This window comes from Bicyclus anynana, chromosome 5 (assembly GCF_947172395.1).
Source record: "Bicyclus anynana chromosome 5, ilBicAnyn1.1, whole genome shotgun sequence".
In the NCBI taxonomy this organism is placed as follows: Eukaryota; Metazoa; Arthropoda; class Insecta; order Lepidoptera; family Nymphalidae; genus Bicyclus; species Bicyclus anynana.
The window spans coordinates 3,260,005-3,284,109 of record NC_069087.1 but is presented as its reverse complement, the minus strand read 5'-3'; the positions used below and the strand labels follow the sequence as shown (position 1 = coordinate 3,284,109).

Below are 24,105 nucleotides of genomic sequence, written 5' to 3'. Positions count from 1 at the left end.
ATCCTAAATCAAGAAAACTGAATTGCTATTCAGTCATTCATTACATATAGAGAACTTTTTTTTTATATAAAATCACGTTTTATTAAAAAAAAATGTTACTATCAAGATACATGTTCTCTTAAATAAAATTTATTGGTAGCACTATATTTCAAATGCTCAATGTATAAGCTATAACAACTTTTTGTCCAGGTAACATCGCTAATGCGATTTTAGTCTTCGAAGGCTTCTCATACTATTCTTTCATAAAGGTCGTTGACATCACTATCATTAATTATATTTTTTCTCACAACTTTTGCAATACTATCATTGTTCTTTATCTGCTAGACCTTTAGACCTTTGTGACCTTTGAATTGCGTAAAATAAGGACCGATTATACGTCTTAATAATATTAGAAGTCGGAAGTATTTAAATATTTGTTTATACCGAAATATTAGTCAAATGTATGACTCAATAGTTTCACGATTAATGACAGGCGTCCACAGATCCATATGATACGTATTATAGCAGGATTTAAAATTTTACGATAGATAAAATCCGTTCGATGCGATCCGAACGATGCGTTAGTGAACTCACTTGAATGACTTTCATTACAAAGAACACTAAAATCCGTTTGATGCGATGCATCCGATTCGTACTATGGAAAGCCAGGTTCAGATCTAAGAGATTTAGGGTGTGATTCCACCATTCGGACTGCATCGTAGGTACTTACATCATAAATACAAGTTAAGAGGTAAAAAGATTATTGTTTGTCATTTAAAAAGTGAGCAATGTCTATGCCATTTTTGTACTGAGTTTTATAAGTGGAAGTACATAATTGCCTTTTCTACAGGAAACCAAGCACCTTTTTTATACTAATGCACTTGTACAATGTCGGACAACCGTCTATCCTTCTATCCTGCAGGACGAATATTTGCGGATGAAGTATTCCCTATATCCTCTTATGTACTACTAACAATATCTATAAACAATTCAATCACGATCACTTAAGATACGATTAGAAACTGATGCAAAGTATTTTTACAGATCGCTACATAATAGCAATAGTTAACTCGCCTAGGTAATAAAACTTCGACCTTAAATTAATGCTATCTCCGTAACTGGGATAGTGAAAATCAGAATGGGAAAACGTAGCCCTGAAGAGAGCAAGCTTTAATAATAATTAAAACTCCTCCTCTAAATAGTGATTTATTTAGCAGCCGACTCATACAAGCCGATGTTTTATGACCAGCGGCGCTATATATACTTTAACAGCTATAAAACGTCCACTGTGTCTCACACTGATGGCAATTCTATATTCTTGTCATACGGGTGACCCACAATCGACTTTCTCAAAGCCCGATTATGATATCTTTACAGCCCCATACTTTCCGTTTTACATTTTACTGGCGCTTTTTATTTGGATATAATTTACACGAACATGAGTTTCGAAAAACATTTCGATTGACTCGGAATCGTAAAATGATCGATTAAATTGCCTATTAAACTGTACTAATAAGGAAGGACATTCACTTTTTAAATTAACTTCCAGAGCTCGTGACAATCGAAATGGCAGTAACGGTCTTGAAACTTTTAAAAACTTGCTCCCCTTTTAGGTTATGTGCGCGATTATCGAATTGTATTTCAAAATATCGATAAGTATACGTATTATCGATAATTTTATGACGTTTAAACACCTGATCTGTGGTAAATATGGCACCTCGTAACTTGTCGTATTTCTTTCTGTGGTTGTAAAAAATATTGACGTTGTAATGTAACATTCTGTGAACCAAGCAATCTTAATCCATACATATTACATTTTAACCGACTTCAAAAAAAGGAGGAGGTTATCAATTCGTCGGAATCATTTTTTTATGTATGTTCACCGATTACTCGAAGAACCTGAACCGATTTGAAAAAATCTTTTTTCGTTTCAGAGGGTACGCGTTCCAGTTGGTCTACCTTGGTACCGCCTTCAAACTGATCGCACTGAGCAAACTGAGAAGGTAGCACATACGACGTTATTTTTCGCTTTTTAGTTTAGTAAAAACATTTTTATAATTTTGAAGTCGGTTGTATTTTTTTATTAATTTTTTTTATATTATTATGTGCAAGTCTCTGTATCATCCATAGTAACGTTTTATGAGTGTTTGTGTCTGTCTGTTCATTACTTTTTACGCGTAAATCAAAATTTAAAAGTCGTATGGAGAAAGCTGTCTTTTGTGACAAAAACAAAACCCAATGGGGGTTAAAATAACGGTTGAAAGTTCTTATGGAGGCACTTGTCTGACTTTCTATATAAGTACACCATAACTCCAGTTAGGAATATAGCAGAGTAAAGATACTGTGGGAATAGGAATATCTTAGGTAAATAAAATACTTAAAGGGAAAGAAAAGTTAGAAACATTTTGTTTATTATATTTTGTTATTTTCTGGATCTTTCGAGTTATTCAAATTGCGTATCTTATTCCAGTTACCATTATTTATCTATATCGATATATCTATATGAAATTTATAAGAAAAAACCTTATAGGGAATGCTCTAAATATATGTACATGTTGTGTGACCAACACAAGACCTTCAACTGAAACACAGATAAAATAAGATATTATTGACTTACTTTTGTTAACCTTCACGATTAAGTATTAATGAGCATTATCGTTACCAATTCTTACAGATCGAAATGTCACGGTCCAATTATTATTATTAACATTGTTGTTAAGTACCAATATGTGATTTTTTTTATTAACATCCACAATTATTACGTTAATGTACAATCTTTATTTATAATAATTAATTTGTTTTGAGCGTAAAATTTTATTAATCTGAATTCTGACTACTGAGACCACCAACGTCTTCTTTTGTAATTTTTAATACCGTTTTGCTTTTATGGCGTTGGGTCAATAGCGATAACATTATACACTTTTTTTTTTTTTTTTATTACTTACAAGTTAGCCCTTGACTACAATCTCACCTGATGGTAAGTGATGATGCAGTCTAAGGTGGAAGCGGACTAACTTGTTAGGAGGAGGATGAAAATCCACACCCCTTTCGGATTCTACACGGCATCGTACCGGAACGCTAAATCGCTTGGCGGTACGTCTTTGCCGGTAGGGTGGTAACTAGCCACGGCCGAAGCCTCCCACCAGCCAGACCTGGACAAATTAAGAAAATCTCAATCTGCCCAGCCGGGGATCGAACCCAGGACCTCCGTCTTGTAAATTCACCGCGCATACCACTGCGCCGCGGAGGCCGTCAGAAACACGTAATTATTTTGTAGAAATTATTTATTAGGTCTCCTTCGTTGTTTTATTTTTCAATCCTTATTTATTAATTGTGGTCCAATCATCGAGTCCCTTTGTAATTTTTTTACAAATAAACTATAATACTTAAACTACTACAATATTTATTATTATCAGTAGATAACTGTAAGTGAATGGCCGATACACGTCTTCTGCACATATCTACTCGTATATAAGCCAACTGTAAAGAATACTAAACAACACGGTCTCACACACTCAAATTTAAACCCAGGCCTCCCAACATATAGAAGAGGGGAGGGGATATGGAGCTTAAGCCCACCGTGCTGCTGACGGGATTAGGGTAATAAGTACAGTTTGCTTCTTGTAGCGATCACTATTAGTATAAAGACTCGGACTGACGACTTAAAGGAGATTCCACACGGAGCGGTGCTGCTGCGGCGCCCTGCATATAAATATCAATGATATGCCACACGGTGCGTTCCGGCGCCGCACCGCAGTACCGCGCCACACAGCGCGTGTGAACATATATGCGGCAAAACGTTTCCCGCGCGGCGCATCGCACCGTGTGGCATCTCCCTTACGTTCTTTTGAGATAGGTACGGGGGTGTAATACCACCCACTTCCTAACTCCAGACTGGTAATGAGTATTCTCACGGGATCGGTAACTACGCGTGTGAAATCACGGGGCGTCGGCTAGTCCTACTAATATTATAAACGCGAAAGTTTGTATGGATGTATGTTTGTTACCCTTCAACGCCGCTACTATTGGAGAGATTTGGCTGAACTTTGGAATGGTAATAGTTTTTACTCTGGATTAACACATAGGCTTATTCATCCCGGAAAATCCATGGTTCCCATGGGGTTTGTGAAAAACTGAATTGCACGCGGACAAAGTCGCGAGCGTCTGCTAGTCAGAAATAAAGGCGGAATAAACTGCCTATCTTGAATGCTCACAAATCAAACCAACCGGATATAAACTTAAATTTATAATTGAGCAATATTCCAATCAAGACCTAGAACATATTTATTATATTCTAATTACTGAGTAATGATTGGAATAATTTCTGCAAGTTACGTACAGTCAGGTCAAGCTAATAAATCATGAAATACGCTAAGGTGCCAATTTGTTCAGATTTAAAGACTTAATTAATTGGTATCTAACCGATTAATTAACTTTTTAAAGTTTTTATATCTCAGTTATAAAGATTTAAGACGCAATTAATTAGGCTCTATGTAACTGATCAATTGAGTGTTAAAATTTTTGTTATGAAAAAAAAATACCGCGTTTATTTTTACTTAACTGCAAGAACTGTTTTTATAAAAAGTAAGTCGTAAATATTTACTTAATAAGTATAATTATGTATATACCTTTAATATACTTTCATTTAATATATCTCTCAAAACAAGCAAGTGGCATATAAGACTTGTAATTTCTAATCTTTTTTAATGGATATTAACAAAGAATATTAGTGCCTTGCACGAGGAATAGACTACCTAGAGTAAGTACCCAGGGAAGGTAGGCTACCCTACCTAGAGTACCAAGGACAGGTAGGCTACCTTACCTAGCACCCAGTGCATCGCTCGGTGACGCTCCAGCGATTCCATTATGTTATACATACACCAATTCTAACACAATCAGAATAATCTGTTACAGGAAATAGTTTCAAAGAACACGTTCCATACAGACATCCTACACAGCAACACAGTAATGCTGCAAGAAATAAAAATAGCGAATTGAAAAAAATCACCTATTTTAAATCAATTCTTTATAATATTCCATTACCATTGTGTAAAATCGCTAATAGGGATGATGACAGTTTTTTAATTGTATATAAATTAAGAGTATACTAATAGCAAAGCAGTAACAGGGTATCTGCGATCATTACTTTCGGAGCTGCAGGGATTTAAAGGGCCAGATTTACGGCGCTGCCGCGGATCCCTGAAAAACGCTCCATACAAAATGGCACGATTTAGTGACGTCGTTGGCTCGCTGATCGTTAGGTTTGTATGGGCGTTCAAACAAAATTACTAATATCTTTGTTATTTGTGCGTTTATGTTTATAGTTCATTTATTGAAAAATGTCACATTTAATGTAAGGAAGCTAAAACTGTATGAATTTTCATCTAATTACGATAAAAAAAATCAATAGATTTTGAAATTTTATAATCTTACTTATTTTGCGAATATCCAGACAATCTTTGCTTTTCTATACTAATATTATAAAGAGGTAAAGTTTGTAAGTTTGTAAGTTTGTCACATTTTTTTAATGGGGTAATCTTCGGAACTACTGGTCCGATTTTAAAAATTCTTTCACCAGTAGAATGCTACATTATCGGGGAGTGCTATAGGTTATATTTTATATTGGTATCATATATATTAGCCGAGTTATCACAGTTTTTGTCATACAGGTCGGACTGAAAATCCTCTTATACAGACTTATTCGCATGCGCTGCCTTAACTATTGTGTAAAATTGAAATTAATATATGGAGACTTTATGTATCTTTAAAAGTTCTACAAAAAAGTCCGCGACACCATATATCTATCTTCTATATATTAGCTGATATATAGAAGAAAAAAGGCCTTTTGTGTTTTAAAAATTATTAATTTTATATACTTAGGTTTACGTCATTATTTATACAACTAAACTTGAATCCTTATTAAAATAAATTATTTAATAATCACAAGGGTATTATGGAGATAAGATTTGCCCTTTACAGTATGTTAATTACTTAAATAGTTTCGGAGATAATACAAAATTTCTAAAAGACGCAGAAATTCCACTATATGACGCCCGGCGCTTTCATTTACGTACTTCCCGTTCCCGTGTGAATATGGGGATCAAACATAGCCTTGGACACTCGCAAATAACGTAGCTTTCTATTGGTAAAACAATTTTCCAAATCGGTCCAGTAGATCCAGAGATTACCTCCTACAACCACACGAACTTTACCTCTTTATATTATTAGCATAGAAGTCTCTATTTCTCTTGGTCATACCACCACTCTCGAAGGACTGGACCGATTTTGCTAAGGGTAGGAGTAAGATAGAGAAGTTACAGGGTAGGTTAGGGTACGGGTAGGGAAGCGTAGGGGTAGTGTAGAGGTAGGGTAGGTTTAGGGCCGGGTTTAGGGTAGTGGTAGGGTAGGGGTAGAGGTAGGGTAGTGGTAGGGTAGAGGTACGGGTAGGATAGGGAAGTGGTAGGGTAGGGGTAGGATAGGCGTGAGATAGGGGTACGGGTGGGATAGGGGTAGGAAAGGGATAGGGTACGGGGAGGGTACGGGTAGGATTGGGGTAGGGTATAGGTAAGGTAGGGGTAGGGTAGGGGTAGGGTTGGGGCAGTGGTAGGGTTGGGGTAGTGTTAGGGTAGGGGTAGGGTAGGTTAGGTTAGGTTAGGGGGTAGTAGTAAAATTGACATCGAATTTTACGCAGACGAAGTCGCGGGCGTCCGCTAGTTATGTATAAATCAGTTAACATTGACCTTATTTACCCAAATGTATCATAAAAATCAATATATTCAAACCTAGTCATCATCCCCATTGTAGGTAATACAAAGGCTACAGTACCCACCATATAGTTAAAAAGGTTTTATTAAAATAAATGACACGCTTCACACGAGTTAACTACAGCCGAAATGGCATAAAATATGAACTGAATCAATACACCATCAACAACGCTTCTTAAAATCGTCTGGCCCTCTCATCGTCATACATACACATTATGCAAATCAATCTCAATCAATCAACATACCGTTCTGTATTTAAATTTAATTGTATCAGATAACACAATAATTAATGTCGTGTAAGCGGTAGTGCGCCATCACTACAAACAAATCGGGCCATTAAAGTAGCGAGCGAAACGGAATGGGTGTATTTTATAGAGCAACCATCGATCAATGGTACGAGCAACAATACGTACGTTCTCAAGTCGCCACACGGACCGACGCACGATTTGTTGTCCCATTGTGACGTCAATTGGCAGACCTGCATGCGTTGCGTAAAGTTATGCTAAACATGGAGAGCCAGGTGTAAAAATACCTTGCCGTTAAAGAGAAGCAGAGAGGAAAACTGCTTGGTTCATTTTTAGGGTTATATACCTGAAAAACGCAACTCATATTATATTGTCTGTTCGTCTGTCTCTCTTCACCGCCTAACAGTCCTGTGGTTAAATGAAATCCATTGTACTCGTAAGTGTATCCTTACGGAAAAACGGACCGAAGAAAGGAAGACAAATTCTTTAATTAAAATTCAAGACATTCTTTGCTTTGAAAGCTTTTAATTAGTTGTTAAATTCGACAAAGGATTTTTATAAGGCATACCGTTAGTCTATTTTTATAAGTAATCAGTCAAATCGTATAAAACTTTATATCTTACGTATATAAAATATTAAATTGAAACTTTGAGCAGAATTATTCGATCACTTTTCGCTAAACCCAGAAGTAATACGTCTCCGAATTTCAACCTTCCTGAAATTGCTGATAAGTATTCATTTAAAAGTTGAATGTTTTTTCCAATTTTACCAGGAAAGAAAAATACCTGTACTAATAGATAAACATTAGAAAAAATCATCTAAATGTAAAATTAAAAATCTGTGCTAATCTGGATAAGTTATTGGATTAAAAATGATCTTATTTCTGAGGTTGCTCCACATCTAACTGTAATACTGGATTAGACAGGTATACTCAAGTATTAACATGTATAATTTAAGACGATAAGAATCAGCAATGTGGCCTAATATCCGCACTATAATTAAGCAATATTTTCAATAGTTGTCTCATCTTAAACTCCCATGTGTTTAAACGAAAGATTTGATCACGAACGTGCACGCCCACCTTAATTTTTAAACATCTAATATAGACTCTTATTATTTAAGTCCAGTTAGTTCTTTATGTGCGCCTAGATTAACTGGTGATTAACTTAACTTAGATTAACTAATTAATGGTGTTGGTTTATTATGTTTTAATATATGAACCATATTTTCTGTCTTCTTATTTAAAGGTTAGCGCATGACATTGTTGGAACTCAAATTGCTTGGTGATCCATGACCGGTAGGATGACTAATGAGAGAAGGAGTCTAACCAGACCAGAACAAAGCCAATAGACGAGTAGAAATTATAAAATAATAGCTTAATTAATAAAAACTAGGCGGATCCAGAGCTTCAAACTTTATTTACCTTTTTTATCATTAATTTCAATGTCCGGTAGTCGAATCCAAGAAACGTGTATTACATCGTGTGTAGTATGTTACAACTATTTTGGTACCAATTTTACATTGTGGTTAAAGAATTAGGGGTAAAGTTTAAATTTTGGTTAAGAGCCGCTCACCTACTTATGCAACGAATGCAAACTGCGGCAGAGGAAAATTGAGAACTCATAGAATGCATCGCTGTACTCCGCGGATTCACCCGAGTAGATCGTCAACCAACTAAATGACCATTATTATCTCAATATTCCAACGAGTACAATCCCTCACAGTAAGAGTATGCCAAAATTTAAAGTATTTTTTCGATTAAAATCAGAATCTGTAAAAGTGGACAAGTAATTAATTCGTAACTGTTCAATAAATAGACGTCAACGTATGGGCATACAACAACATGGGCTGGTCCATGGCACTGTATGAGTTAATGAGAGTGGCGCTCTCTATCAGGGATTTCAAAATCGTAATCAAAGCTAAAAGCCCGATGTACAAGCAGACAGCGGACGCGAAGCAATCCGCTTAATTACTGGCGTCCATTTATTGCATTTAAGGCAGCGCTGTGCCAACTTTACCTCATACTCGTACAACCGTAAAAGGACCAGTCTACTATGTACGGTATCTGACCAAATTGTTTCAAATCCATCTTTACTCACTGCAATAACTTCTTCTGTCCAAGCATAAATACAAAATTAACAAACTCACGTTTAGCAAAACAACGTATGACTATGACCCTGAGTACGAGTACCAGCAAGTACAAGTAAATGTTTTAAATACAGGAAATAGAATGTTTTTTTATCTTTATGTACTAAGAGAGGTAACCGTAATCTTGAAAAAAATTGTTGGTTAATTACACGCCTATTAGTATTGCTTAACAATCAATTACGCCTCAATAAAAATTATATTATTTTGCACAACTTACAATTTTTATGTGCATTCTACTTTGTATACATTTTGAAAGTATTTGAAAATTACACATTGAACTGCCAACAAGCAAAATAAAACATAGAGACGAATCGACGAGTAGGTAAGTCATAAAAATTTTATTGATTTTTAAGTCAAACGATCGACTTATGACCAACTAGAACTTTATGACTACACTACAGAAATTTAGTACTAAGTATAAGTACAACGGACGGTACACGTATAATAAAATACATTGTAATACAATATATTGTCTTAAACAATGATAACTTACCTGAATAGATTTTGTAGAGCGACTCCAGCAAAGCTTGCATCATTTTTGCAAATTTTTAGTAGCACTAGTTGTCACTAAATAAGACTGAAAATGAAGCTTGTCGGTTTGTTATTTGATCATTATGAACAACATGACATCATTATGTTTAGCATTTCATAACGTGAAGTGTTCATCTGTCAAACTGTAATTGATAAAACGTGTAATATTTTAACGGGCGGAAATTATGCATCATAATTGATTCGGGATCGTATATGTTTTGCATTATACTGCTAGTCGTAATTTAGCGATAAACAACAATAACAGAGATTTTGAAAAGAAAAGAAAACTTGAAATAATTTCCAAAAAAAATATACACTTTGTAGCGGATTTAACAACGAATGCCTTGGCACCTAAACTAAAACTGACTTTTATAAAGCCCTTAAAGAATTGAGATCAAAAATAAACACAATGCATCAAACACTTGCATGGGAAAATATTGTAAATAATAATTGTTATTATTTTTGGGGAGTTGAACGACCTTGTAATTGAGCAGACGGTGGCCAAATTGAAGTAACGGTATCAACAGCTGGATCGTTATCATCAATCAGATTTGCGTAAGTATCTGTTAGCAATTACTGTGTACACTTTTACAAGCCACTGGGTATGAGAAATGCAATAGTAACAGTTAGAACAAAAGGAAATATGATACTCGGTTACGCTTACTAACAAATATATAAAATGAAGTGAATTGTGGCCAAATTGAAGTAACGGTTTCCATAGCTGGATAGATCGTCAATCCAATTTCAATAATTCAATAGTTAATAACGAAAAACGAATTACAGGCGTGTAAAATGTGCACAAAGTGAAGTAATTTTTTTGACCAAATAGAGGTAATTGTGAATCAGATTTTAGTATACTTCACGTTCACAAAGTCAAGCCGTCAAAGTTAGGGACTCGACGTCAATTCCACATCGGCTAGTTACTAAGCAAAAGTTATCATTCAAAATTACAAGATGTCCATCACGCTGCCTAAGTGCGAATTAAAACACACGTTAAGATTATAAAAAAAGTGATGAATAGTTCTCAGGAATGCAGTGGAAACAAGTGATATTTAATTTCTTATATCACGCACCAGTCAATTGTGTCTAGGATCAAAACCAAGACACTTCAAAATTTAATAGAGAGGTAAACAGAAACATTCCATACCAATTAGATGATATTTAATTCTGCTGACATAGCAGATTAAAAGTTTGTATAAAAACAATTTCATAAGCCCTACAGTTACACGCCTACTACAATGACAACACACTACTGACCAACTTAACATAATTGACGTAAATATTAAAATGAATCTTTTGTAAAAACACGTAGGTGGCTGCTATTGAATAATTTAAGTTTTATGTTAACCTTTTAAGGGTATCTTAATAGCACACCTTATTAATTCCATTCGTGTTATTTATTTCATTTCAAGTCAATTACTTTCGAAAATTAATTCTTTAAAGGGATATTTTGTACAAATATAATGTGTCATTCCAAGACTTATATAGTAAATTTAAGAATAACTAAATGTTTAGTTAATACAGATAAATCCTAAATAAATCATTATGCTAATAAAATAAATAAAATTAAGAACGTTTTATACTAAATAAATAGTTGCTGGAAAAATTAACATTTGAAAATAGACGTGCCAATAACACTGTGCAGGTAGACGTGGACACTAATGAGAATACTGTGAATGGTGGAGTAAAATTAGGAACTCGTAAACCCATGCGAAACCCTCTAACGTTAACACATCATGTACTATTCGATCTGGAAATACTTTGTAAGTTACTTTACATAACGTAAATGTTGAACATTTAGCTAAACATCTAAACAATTGTGCGTACAAAAATAAACGAAAAGTCAGCTAATGTAATGATGAATTGGTTAATAGAATCAATGTCTGTGTACGCTATACAGTACGGAAGACAACATTGGTGACATACTTGAGTGTCTCGATTTATTTATGGACATCAACTGAAACATCTTTTAAAGTTACCGAGTCATATAACCTAACTAATCTACTTGTATCCAAAATAAACATTTATCTTGAAATATTCGCATTAGGAAAAATGAATAATTTAAAATTTCTAGAAAAATATCGTATGAAAAATGACCAGTTATTCAAATTCTAAAGTGAACCTTGATGGCTAGTAATTTATCACAAAAGCGTAATGTTGGGCTTGACAATTACAATTTTTCATCCGAAATCTGGAATTGTCAAATAGCGTGTTTTATCAACATGACACAAACATACGTATGTGCGAAAGATCAATACATAGAACGTTAAGAGGAATTCCTTTAGCTTAAATCGATGTAGACGTAGAAAACTTGAAACTTAACACTATATCACTTAAGCATTAGCACACACAACATCACTTAAATCCGTTCAACGTAAGGTCACATGTCATCCAGATACACTCGCGAACTTAGCACGTTATTATCCATAGCGCGATAGTAATCGCTGAAGATTTATCGATATGGACCATCGTTGGAGTGGATCACGACGGGCGTCCATCACTGCGCGCCCGCGCCGTCCGCGGCCTGCCACACCGCCGCCGCCACTGGCGAACCGGGATTATTTATAAATCCACACAGACAGGGGGTCGTAGAATTTGCACAACGTGTGGTATGCCAATGTGCTCATGAATTCGTCAGGTCGCACCGGAAACTGAAACTCACACTGTCACAGCTGAATCAACCAGTTCCTCTTTTGGATGTTTATTTCACGCGTCCAGCGAAAGTTCTTCAAAGGGTTACTGAATCTTAACGCTTTAAATTATATCAGAAATAACATATCCTACAACATTGTATGAAAGTTAAAACTAATTTCTTTTCATTAATCGTCTTCTTTTTTTCGGTTTCGGTCATTGCAACCACCGACACAGAGGTGTCAAGTTAGCCCACACACCCCTTCGGCCTGAACGTCCATCGAAACAGAGATCCTAGTCTCAGAGAGCCGTTCATCTCCATTTTTATTCTAGCCCAGAGCGTTATCGCTTGTTGCCTTCGAGGCTCTCTTACTCATTAAAGACAGCAAGTACAAAATCAGAAAAAAAATAAAATCTTGTAACATTTATTTAGGTTAACCTTTAATACACTGTCCTCCAGTTTATAAAAGACCATAATTTTATATCGTGTACCAAATACTGATTCCCTTGACCTACTACTTATCAACATCTCCTTTCCAAATACGTAATCTGGTAATATTTTACCTGAACGTTCAAAGCAGTCCCTCGTGCCGCCCACTGCAACAGGTGTTCACTTCTCGTTTCTAAATCGCTCTCATCCACCAACTGCCACGTCAGCATTCAAAGGTGGGCGAAGAGATTTTACAAGTTATTAGTCGAAAGAAATGTGGTTTTTTGACTACACTTCAAACGGATTACACATTTTTCGATGTATTTAATGAATGACAATTATTGCACTTGTATAATGAATCATCATCTCTTAATTGGCACCGAGTAGCCATTAATAACAACCTTGATACGTCTAAAATTAAATGTATGAGTGTACCAGTTATAAAGTTACACCCGAAATATCTGCTTCAGCTTTTTCGCGTACAATTGTTCACAGACATTCATAACTACATTATGATATCAGATAACATTTTGAAGTCGTGATATGGTGTGTAAATGTCCATGAAAAGCAGAGGCGCATCCTCGGTGAAAATTAATACGAAAGCTGTACTTTAGAAATTAATAATTTCTAGTATCTTACTTGCAAAAGTGGGTCAACAGTTTGACAAGTAGATTGGAGATTTCAGCAGTAGGTGAAAATATTTGGCACACAACAGTGTCTAGATTATGCGAAGAATATTGACATTCCTGAAGCTTAACATATAAAACCCATTAAATTATAGAAGTATTTCTTTAACTGCTCCAGTGGACACTTCTGTCGGCCGGGTGTCATTCATTACTCGAGTAACATATTTCGAGTATTCTCGGTTACGGTTTTAGTTCGGAGCCGAACGCCGACAGCCGTTCTCCTGACGTAGCCGTTTCATTGTAAATTTTATTGCTCATAAAGCATTCTAAAATTTGTTCGTCAGTGAAATCTTGTATTTTAAGAATACCGAGAACGTAACAAATTATAAAATATTGTTGATTTTTACGCGCGAGGCGTTCGGGAAAATATAGAATTTATTGTGCTACAAAAGTATGTACACAATTCTTTTGCGCGTCAAAATTATCCAAGCCTGTCTTTCTCACCAGCGTTTACGTACCTTTTGTTTATTCGTTTCACCATAGAAACGCACAGGTGGTACAATTTACAGTCGTTTTATCTTTCGGTTTCTTTTACTGTTTTGAATCCACAGGTAAACATGAAATGGGCATGATAGTTGGCCTACTGTTTAGTTTTAGGTAACTACATACGTTTATAAACAACACATCCGTCCAAATGTTTGTTCTGCACAATAACAAATATCTATTAGTTCTATATTTACCTTCGAAGTACGATGTTTGTTAATATAAATTTAGATAGGTACCTTTTAGAGGTAACCGATTTTGTTACCTCTTTACATCTTCATGTTTATGATATAATACCAATTGTTTTCATCATTTTTGTTTTTTGTTCATGATTATGATTTTCCTTACATTAAAATATATGTAAATTAATTACTTTACTGATGTATAACTGACCTGCTTCCATTATACATATTATAATATACATTATACATAATATAACAATAACCTTTGTTAATTTTACCTTCACCGTTATCTCATCATAAATTTCGGAATCCAAACAAAAATTGTTTACGTTGACACTTTAAAAGTAACTAACTGTAACTTATCTTTTTATAACAACTCGGCTAATTAAAATGACAGCTTAATTATCTCGTGAGCAGTAAAATGACAAAACACGTGATATTGCAATTTTTCATTATGATTGTTATTTCCTGTAATCCGTACGAGTGTTTCACACGTTCGTAAAATATTCCTACAAATGGGCCCATTTCAGTATTAGGGTCACATCAATTGTCGCCGTCCCCGTGCGTGTATATTAGGATGTGTTCTGTTAACGCGATGTTATCCTAATCTCATGTTAGCAATGTTGCCACGTAATTTACCGTGTTAAACACTCTCCGATATGGTCTAGTGGCTAGGATACCTGGCTCTCACCCAGGAGGCTCGGGTTCGATTCCCGGTATCGGAATTTTTTAAATGCATTTTTACATTTTTCTGTTTTTTGTCAGTATCGCGCTGTCAGTTCATGCGTTTTGAACAACCACGAACCACATTTTAAAGCATTTTTATCAGACCGGTTATTACTAAAATATAAACCAATTTGAATAATTATTTAATATGTCTCTTCATTCTATATTATCTTACGCTTAGGAAAAGGAGAAAAGTAACACAAAGCGCTCATCTTATCTTATTCTTTATAATAAATACCAAAAAATTAACTTATACTCAACGCCAACTCTCCTGGTAATGCTTTAAATTTTTAAACCAGTAACTACTAAAGTGGTCCATGTAATATTTAATACTTTGAAATAGGTAAGTAACGACTCAAAAATTAGAAAGATTAATCGCTGATTCACCTTTGACTTGACTCTTAATTCACTGACTCCTTCTTCATCTGATTCATAATCAGGTATACTGTTCTCAACTGACGCGTTGATCCAGTAGTTTAGTCTAAGTGGATCACAGTGGGTACGGTAACACCTCGGTGATACGGAAGGACACGTTAAGCCTTTCCGTTTTAGTCCCGGTCATTAAGTATTATTTACATCAGCAGGGTTATTATGTACGTCAGTGTACAGTGTTCTTGCAATCATCTAACATTGTGTTTCAACGAAATGGCATAATTATCGTAATTTTACGTAAAGTGGCATTAATATAGCAGCGATAGTAGCAAATAGTTACTTTATTTTAACCAAAAACTGGTATTTATTGTATGATTATTAATTCCAGACAGTAAAATGACAAGTGCAAATATATCTGAAATGTCATTTTACTGACATTTCAGTGACAGTTGCACTTGTCATTTTACAGCGTGGAATTAACAATCGCACAATACGTAATTTCGTTGAAATAATCATGTTAGACGATCGACATAAACAAAAAATGAGTGCTACTGTATGTAAAATGGCGCAGTCAATGCCATTTCGATGAAATAACTATGTTAGATGATAACAAAACGATGTAGCGACTCATTGTTTTAATGGTACATCGAGATACATAATAGACCCTCTGATAGTGACCGGTCAATACCTACACTATAAGCCTGCCCACCTGCATTGGACCGGCGTAATGTATCTTAACTGCTCCTTTTAGATGGACGACCTGGCCCTGTAACGGGCCATTAAAATGGGCTGATGATGATGATGATGACTATTCTCAAGGCACTGCACTTCCCAGAAGCTTATCATTGATTATAACTGCGAACATTGACCTTTGTCGCCGTTCCTTCAAACACCAAGCACGATACACTTTATTTTAGCTTTAAGTAGTTCATTTTAGACTTGCATAAGGGCATTCCTCCCAGCTATGAGTGTATGTAGCTACAATGGGTGCTATGGCTCTTTATTACCCATGAAAGGCAAGCCATAAACAATTCCAAATAGACGTTCCTCGCTCTGCTATGAACGGATCTACAGCTTTGTCGGGATATGATTCTGATAATATTGAATATTTAGACAATTTATAACTCTTTGAGGCAGAAGTCTTTCGGAATACACCTTTTCAGGCCATTTTTAACCTACTATCCCCATTGGAACGGGATCTGCGCGCAAAAGCTCAGGGCACACATTGTTTATTGGGAAGATTGTCTGTCAATATTCTACAAGTCTTGTGGAAAACTGATAGGCAGGCAACCTTCTGGCGATACTCTAAACTTAAGTTAATTAATACCTATGTATATTATTAATTTTAAATTTGTTAACGCTTTATCATCAAGTTAATTTATTTCAAATAGGCTTAGGTTACATGCAATTTTAAAACGTCAGGTAATGTTATTTGATGCAACTGTTGAGTATCTTGCCGGTTTCTTCTCAGCAGAACCTGCCTTCCAAACCGGTGGTAGAATCTTTACAAATAGTCAACTGACGTGTCAAAAGTGATTGTAAACTGAGCCTACTTGAAATAAATGATTTTTGATGTTGATTTGATTTGAGATACCTAATGGTGATAATTATTCAAAAACTAAAAATTAAATTTCGTGACTTGGGCCCGACCCAGTATTAAATCCGGGACTTCCCGTCAAAATCATGTTACATAAGCAGTGGCGTACATTTCATGCAAAAACCACTGCCTACCCTATGGACTCAACACAAACCTACGTTGGACCATAGAATTCATAGTTAGACAAGGAGTTTTCCAATTTTACTTTTAGAGCATGCCCTAGTTAAATCCCTTATGCAAGCCCACTGCACAAAAGTCTTAAATACTTATCAGGTAACATTTAAAAAGTGTCATTTCCATAACTATCGACGTGAAACATACCGAGCATACTCAACTGCATCTATCTTATCACCCCAGACAGGCCGTTCTCCTCTAGCATACAGTCTAATAGTGAGGAGCGAAAGAGACAGAAGGTAGAGTGCACTAAAAGTTATTTGTTTGCGGATTGGTTATCTCACTGGGTCACCGATAGTAAGGGTGAGGTAAATAGTAATTATTGTGTCTAGCAGGAGGAAATGCCAGCTTTCGTTAGAAGTTAAAATTTTAATACTGTGTCACACTATCCCTGTATAATATGGGTTAAAAGACATACGTCGCATACTCGTAACATCAGCTGGCTTATTCACTATTTGATCTTTATTATCAACCTATCAAAATGAACATTTAATCAATTGACGAAATGTCATTTACCTACTGTGTGATATACACCGATTGTCATCTTTACATAGAATCTCATTTTCGTATTTTCGTACATTATGTCTAGTATACGTCTATGATAGTGAATAAACCTGCGGGTGTGATCGCAGTCAAAGGTTAACTTGTCATAGAATAAAATAAATAAAATGATAAATTAAATAATTTACATTTACCATTACTTACCTATTTACCTAGCTCTATGCTGAATTTCAATAAAATCGGTTAATTAATTGAGAATTCATCGCAGATTACCTATATTGTATATTTCTTTAAAAGTACCTAAAGATGAATTTTCCACGCAATCTTAATATGAGAAATCAGTAGGTACTTAGATGAAAACTAAAAGTAGGTAATTAAGTGCTTACTTTAGCAAAATACCGAAATCATCACCTTAATATTTTTAAGGCGAAAGTGTGTGTTATGTTCGTTACTTCACGCCGCAACCTCTAAAACGATTTGGCTAAAATTTTGAATGGAGATAGACTATATTATGTATATGTATTACACATGGGCTTTTTGTCCCGAAAAATACCCATGGGGTTCCGCAAATGTTGTGAAAAACAGAAACGTCCGCGAACGGAGTTGCAGGCGTCCGCTAGTCAAGAACTCGAGCGTACACTACGAGTGGCAATGCGTCACACCCCGGTAAAACACTGCATAATTTCGTAACAAGCTTCAACATCCGATATGGTCTAGTGGCTAGGATACCTGGCTCTCACCCAGGAGGCTCGGGTTCGATTCCCGGTATCGGAATACCTTTTTATTATTTTTTTGTTAATTTAATAATGAAAATATTTTTTAAGTCATACATTATAATGTGTGCATCATTTACCTGCAAAGAAAGATACTATAATATAAATTTTTGACACGCATATTTGCTAAAAGCTTTTCTTAAATTAACATACTTAATATACTTAATAGTGTGTAACAAAAAGTAAAACTAGTAAAATAATTAAATGAAGTATTAATTATTATTTCACTAGTTTATCGTTTACATTGTAACAAAAGCACCAGTGATTAAAGTAAGAGTCAGACTTGCAATAAAAGGGTTCCGTTCAAATACACATGTGAATATATTATTGGGTTAGTACAGTAGTCCCTATTAAATTTTAGGTTTACCTATATTTATCTTCCCATTTTCGAAATTGATTAGTAAATTAGTACCTATGCCTGATATCTAACCCCTTTAATAAATTCGTCACATAAACATTAAACAGTCAATTATAAGCTACTTTTAAAATTAAGTAGAAGTGAAAAGCCTTCATTTATTTAAGCAAACACCAATTAAGTATACTCGTAACTATAGAAAAACTTTCGCATTATAAGTGACATTTTGCACTATAACTGCGGAATGCTAATCTATACTAATATAATAAAGCTGAAGAGTTTGTTTGTTTGTTTGTTTGTTTGATTGAACGCGCTGATCTCTGGAACTACTGGTCCGATTTGAAAAATTCTTTTAGTGTTAGATAGCCCATTTATCGAGGAAGGCTATAGGCTATATATTTTCCCGGTATTCCCACGGGAACGGGAACCACGCGGGTGAAACCGCGCGGCATCAGCTAGTTAATACATATAAACATTTTGACTAAAGAAAAAAAATCCTTGGTCAATTAAGATAAAAAATCAACGCATTGTAATTTAAGTGCAGTTAAAATATTTTTATTGTGGCCATTATTTGTTTCGCGTCACGATCGGGTGCATTTTGATTTTAATCGATATAAATTAGCATTAATTAAATTTAATTAACGTTCGCTTGATATTTTATTCATATCTATTATTATTAACTCCGATACACTCGCAACCAGTTGTAATGTAGGTCAAGTTTTACTATGCATTGATATGAACATTTTAACAATGACAACAATCAGTCCGCAGTTGAGTAACGTAGCGGAAGAAATATCTTTTACGTGGTATTTTTTTTTTTATTCTTTACAAAGTTAGCCCTTGACTACAATCTCACCTGATGGGCAGTGATGATGCATTCGAAGATGAAAGCGGGCGAACTTGTTAGTTAGTTAGTTTATTTTCTATGAATTATTTCTTATCTCAAATAAATAACAGATGATGGTATATATTTCTTACGCCGGGTCTCGTACAATCGTCAATGCTTACTTTTTTTTATTCTTTAAAAGTTATCCCTTGAATACAATCTCACCTGATGGTAAGTGATGATGTAATCTAAGATAGAAGCGGACTAACTTGTTATGAGGAGGATGAAAATCCACACTCCTTTCGGTTTCTACACGACATCGCTACGCTGCTTGGCGGTACGTCTTTGTCGGTAGGGTGGTAACTAGCCACGGCCGAAGCCTCCCACCTTCACAGCTTACTTTGACACTGAAGAAGGGTAATGTATAGAAACACGTTTCTACAATAGAAAGCCTCAATGGCTCAGGTAACGTGGCCGGACTCATCACCTGGTAATGATGATGATGATGATGGTGGTGGTGGTGGTGATAGGTGGTGGATCGATCCCCACCCGCTGGACTATTGTCGTACCCACGTTGGAGGGGAAAGGGATTATTGGGAAGGGAATATGTGATAGTTACTTGTACCGTCAACTCTTAATACTAAAAAATAAGTTGATAAAAACAGTTATCCAAACTAATAAATATTAGGCATTAGTAATAAATAATAATGTAAGTAGCATGTACATTTAAGTTTATACACAAACAGTGCTTCGTCGTATTCTGTTACGGCTTGCTTACCATATTTCTTAGTACACGCTATATTTGGCTAAATCGAATGTACTGATAAGCGATTTAAACACTGATAAGAGAACAATGGAATACTGTCGATCGTTCCAACAAATACTAAATATTAGATCTTATTTATCAAGGAAAGAGCCTAAGGCCAGCCACACACCATCAAGTCAGCAGCGCACTTACACCAACCACGCACGATTAGGCATATGAACAGTAAAAAAACAATCTAAATGTGGTTATTGTTATTGTTTCGATATAATTTCACTGCTCACAACCCTAACTTGGTTGTGCGCATCTGGCATTAGGTATGTGAAAATGAAAAATAATATCAAAATATTATTATCATCACTTACCATCAGGTGAGATTGTAGTCAAGGGCTGAATGGTAAAAGAATAAAATAAAAATATATGTTTATGGTTTGGATATTTTTATCGTACCTACCTACACGTACCAAAGTACGCTGCAAAATAAAAAATAATGATATACTTGATCGTGTGTGTCTGGCGATAGGCGACGTCGATAAATGATTAATTTCTGATTAAATTAATAAATAAGAAAATCATCGCCTAAATTATCCCCGTGGTTTCAGCATTGTGCCAGTCTAACGAGGTTCGTGGCCAATCTAAGATCCAAAACTTCTCGTCTATAAGAAACTGGGGATCCTGCAGACTAACTTTGACGTATGTTAGTTGTCATATACGAAATTGAGTTTCTATGTAACAAATGTCATCCGGTGCTTACTGACAACCCTTCGAGAATATCATAAAGTAGATGACATTTTGTCAGTTGATTTGATGTTTATTTTAATAGGTTGTTAAAAAGACCAAATTAGTGAATAGGCTAGCTGGCCCTGTAGCAATAAAAATAATATTATATAACCCTCAATTATGAGCCTCAATAGCTCAACGGTAAGAGTGGTCGAACTCATCACCGAGGCGTGGTGGTTTGATCCCCGCCCCGTTGGTCTATTACCGTACCCAATCCTATTAGTCTTTCCCGACTAGTTGGAGGGGAATGGGAAAATTGTTCATATTTAAAATATATGGTAAATATTCTTTAAAAAGAAAATCTATGATATGATGATCTCGTCATAACAAATCGATCTATCCAAGAAACTAGAAACCTTGATTTTAATTTGAAGTTACCTGTACTTAGTAGTAGCTACGAGTACACCTAAAGGGAAGTCGTTTATGCTACCAAAGCATATAATTACGAACGAGAAACACGTTTGGGTTATTAGGTATTTAAAAATGGTGTTTCGGCATACGAAACAGACAATTATAGTGACAGCAAGGTCGACCCAAGCTTCTGTTAATAGAAATTCTTTAACAACAAACTACAGCACGTATACCTTGTAAGCTCTTGTAAAGCAGTTATTTCGAAATCACAAACAGACGCCACAATTTTATTTATATGTATTGTAGTAGGTAACAATAAAATATCGTCGTTTTCAACCCATATTCGACTCACTGCTGAGCTCGAGTCTCCTCCCAGAATGAGAGGGGTTAGGCCAACAGTCCACCACGCTGGCCCAATGCGGATTGGCAGACTTTACACACGCAGAGAATTAAGAAATTTCTCTGGTATGCAGGTTACCTCACGATGTTTTCCTTCACCGTTTGAGACACGTGATATTTAATTTCTTAAAATGCACATAACTGAAAAGTTGGAGGTGCATTCCCCTGATCGGATCCGAACCCACACCCTCCAGAATTGGAGGCAGAGGTCATATCCACCAGGCTATCACGGCTCACAATAAAATATAATAATAATAAAATAATCTATACTAATATTATAAAGCTGAAGAGTTTGTTTGTTTGCTTGAACGCGCTTATCTCAGGTCCGATTTGAAAAATTCTTTCAGTATTAGATAGCCCATTTATCGAGGAAGGCTAAAGGCTATATATTATCCCCATATTCCTACGGAAACTGGAACTACGCGGGTGAAACCGCGCGGCGTCAGCTAGTCGGTTTATAAAACAAACTGGAAACTACATACTAAGTAGCTCGCTAATCAATAAGAAATGCGAAACTTCAATGGCGGTCTGTAATGGGAATAACGTGTGCAATCCACTTCCGACCACAGGGCTCTCCGCAGAAACCTAATCCTGAGCGCGTATATATGCATGGAAATTCACTTCCTAACCATATCGAATGTTATTGTTACTCAATGCACTTTCGTTTGCATCTTTAATTGTTAGCGGAATACAGGCAAACTTTTGATGTAGACTTTTGATCTTTTGACTTTTGATCTACGTGGTAATATTACACTCGTATCTTCTAAGGCCAACACAGCAGCTAAAAAATTAGGCGTCCTAAATAAGGTAAAGCAGTGCAACACATCAGAACAACTTCTCACCCTATATCAGGCAGAGGTTCGAACCAGCATGGAGTACTGCAATCACGTATGGGTCTTCTAAATACCAGCTCGCTGCATTAGACTCGGTTGATCGTCGCGCTAGAGCGGTAAACGGTAATGAACCGTTGACAAAGACGAAACTGCAAAGTTTACAATACAGACGCAACGTCGCCAGTCTATTGGTCTTTTACTGGATATACGTTGGGATGTGCACAGGAACTGTATAATCTAGTTCCTCCATCCCCATTCTACCATAGAACAGCGAGACGACGTGAAAATATGGCGAATCCTTTTGTTGTCGACGTCCACTCAATTCACACGAAAAGTTTATGCAAAACATTTCGAATTAGAACTGCCGAGATGTGAAATGCCCTTCCGGCGTGTGTTTCCTGACATGGACTATTTGTGCACCTCCAAGGCAAGAGTGAATAGGCATCTTCTAGGCAAGTACCTTTCATCTTAGACCACAACATTGCTTTCCATCAGGCATGATTGTAGTCTATCTAAAATAAAAAAGCTCATCATTTCTTCCCAGCAGGTACGCTTAAGTCCACTTCTATCTTCTGTGTATCACTATGTATATGTATTAAAACATTAAGATACCTTCATTTATTACGTGACTATCAAAGGCTATATTTTATCCCCGTTTTCTCTTACTTTTTTAAAGCGCAAAACTTCAGTAGTCGGTCGGTTCATAGATTTTATATTCTGTAATAAAGATTACATTATCTATCAGAAGAAAAAAATTACTGAATTGAATTGGTTATCTTTACTTATTTATGGCAAAGAATGTTAATTTATTATTCCCTTATTAACAGAACACTTTTCACTTTCTCCAAGTTAAAATTCCCGAATGTCGCGTAAAGTTGTACCTTCATACGGTGTAAAGGTCACGCCTCGGCGGTCAGTGTGTGAACTGCCATTTTCTCTCCATTTACGGAGGTGACAGTTGCCGTAACTTTTTTACGGACGTATTGTCGCATGGGTATTATAGTTTTTTCTTTAATATTAGACTTACTTATGCCCGGAACTTTGTACGTGAAGTTAGGATTATTATTTGTTACTATCCCGCCAGAACTCTTTCATTTTCCAGGATAAAAAATAGTTACTGTGCTAATGTAGAATATATCTGATCTGATTTCTATGCCGAATTTTTTGATTTATGAGTAATAAATCCTTCTTCACAAACTTTGGCATCTACGGTAAGATATTAAAAATGAAAATTGTTGTTTTATTACCTCTAAAGTTTAAAATTTTTAGACAGCGCTGTTTTAAAATCGTCAGCAAATATAGGAGACCTTAAAGGAACGAGATGCTTCAAAGCTAGATAGTGATGACTCAGTTTTAGTCAAAGCTACTTGTACACTAAAATAGCGAACAAATTAATGAGATGACATGTCAGTTTAATCCTAATGGATCAGTATGTATCATTGTAAAATTAGCCGAGTATCGTTTTGGCATCATTGAAAGGCAGGATAAGTGAAATAACTCTCAATTGGAACCAGTTGAATGCATTTCCTCCGTCCCCATTGCAAACCAATGACTGCTTTATAGGGCTGGTACCCTG

At 35.6% G+C, this 24,105-nt stretch overlaps 1 protein-coding gene and 2 non-coding genes across 7 annotated transcripts in view; 2 read left to right on the top strand and 1 right to left on the bottom strand.

Annotated features, from left to right (window-relative positions):
* Window positions 1–24,105, bottom strand: part of LOC112048448 (rho GTPase-activating protein 23) — a 472,444-nt gene that overhangs the window by 422,848 nt on the left and 25,491 nt on the right. For 3 of the 5 annotated variants that reach the window (XM_052881751.1, XM_052881749.1, XM_052881753.1), the window contains exon 1: window positions 9,630–9,785. The exons of 1 other annotated variant lie outside the window; for it this stretch is intronic. In XM_052881751.1, coding sequence (XP_052737711.1) covers window positions 9,630–9,672 — 43 coding nt within the window. In that variant the 5' untranslated portion in view covers window positions 9,673–9,785. Of the gene's footprint in view, window positions 1–9,629; window positions 9,811–11,990; window positions 12,195–24,105 lie in introns of those variants that run through there. One more of the 5 variants, XM_052881748.1, reaches the window with a different exon arrangement.
* Window positions 14,733–14,804, top strand: Trnae-cuc (transfer RNA glutamic acid (anticodon CUC)). The gene has a single exon. It is a non-coding gene; the product is annotated as a tRNA-Glu (tRNA).
* Trnae-cuc (transfer RNA glutamic acid (anticodon CUC)) lies at window positions 18,152–18,223 on the top strand. Its single transcript has one exon. It is a non-coding gene; the product is annotated as a tRNA-Glu (tRNA).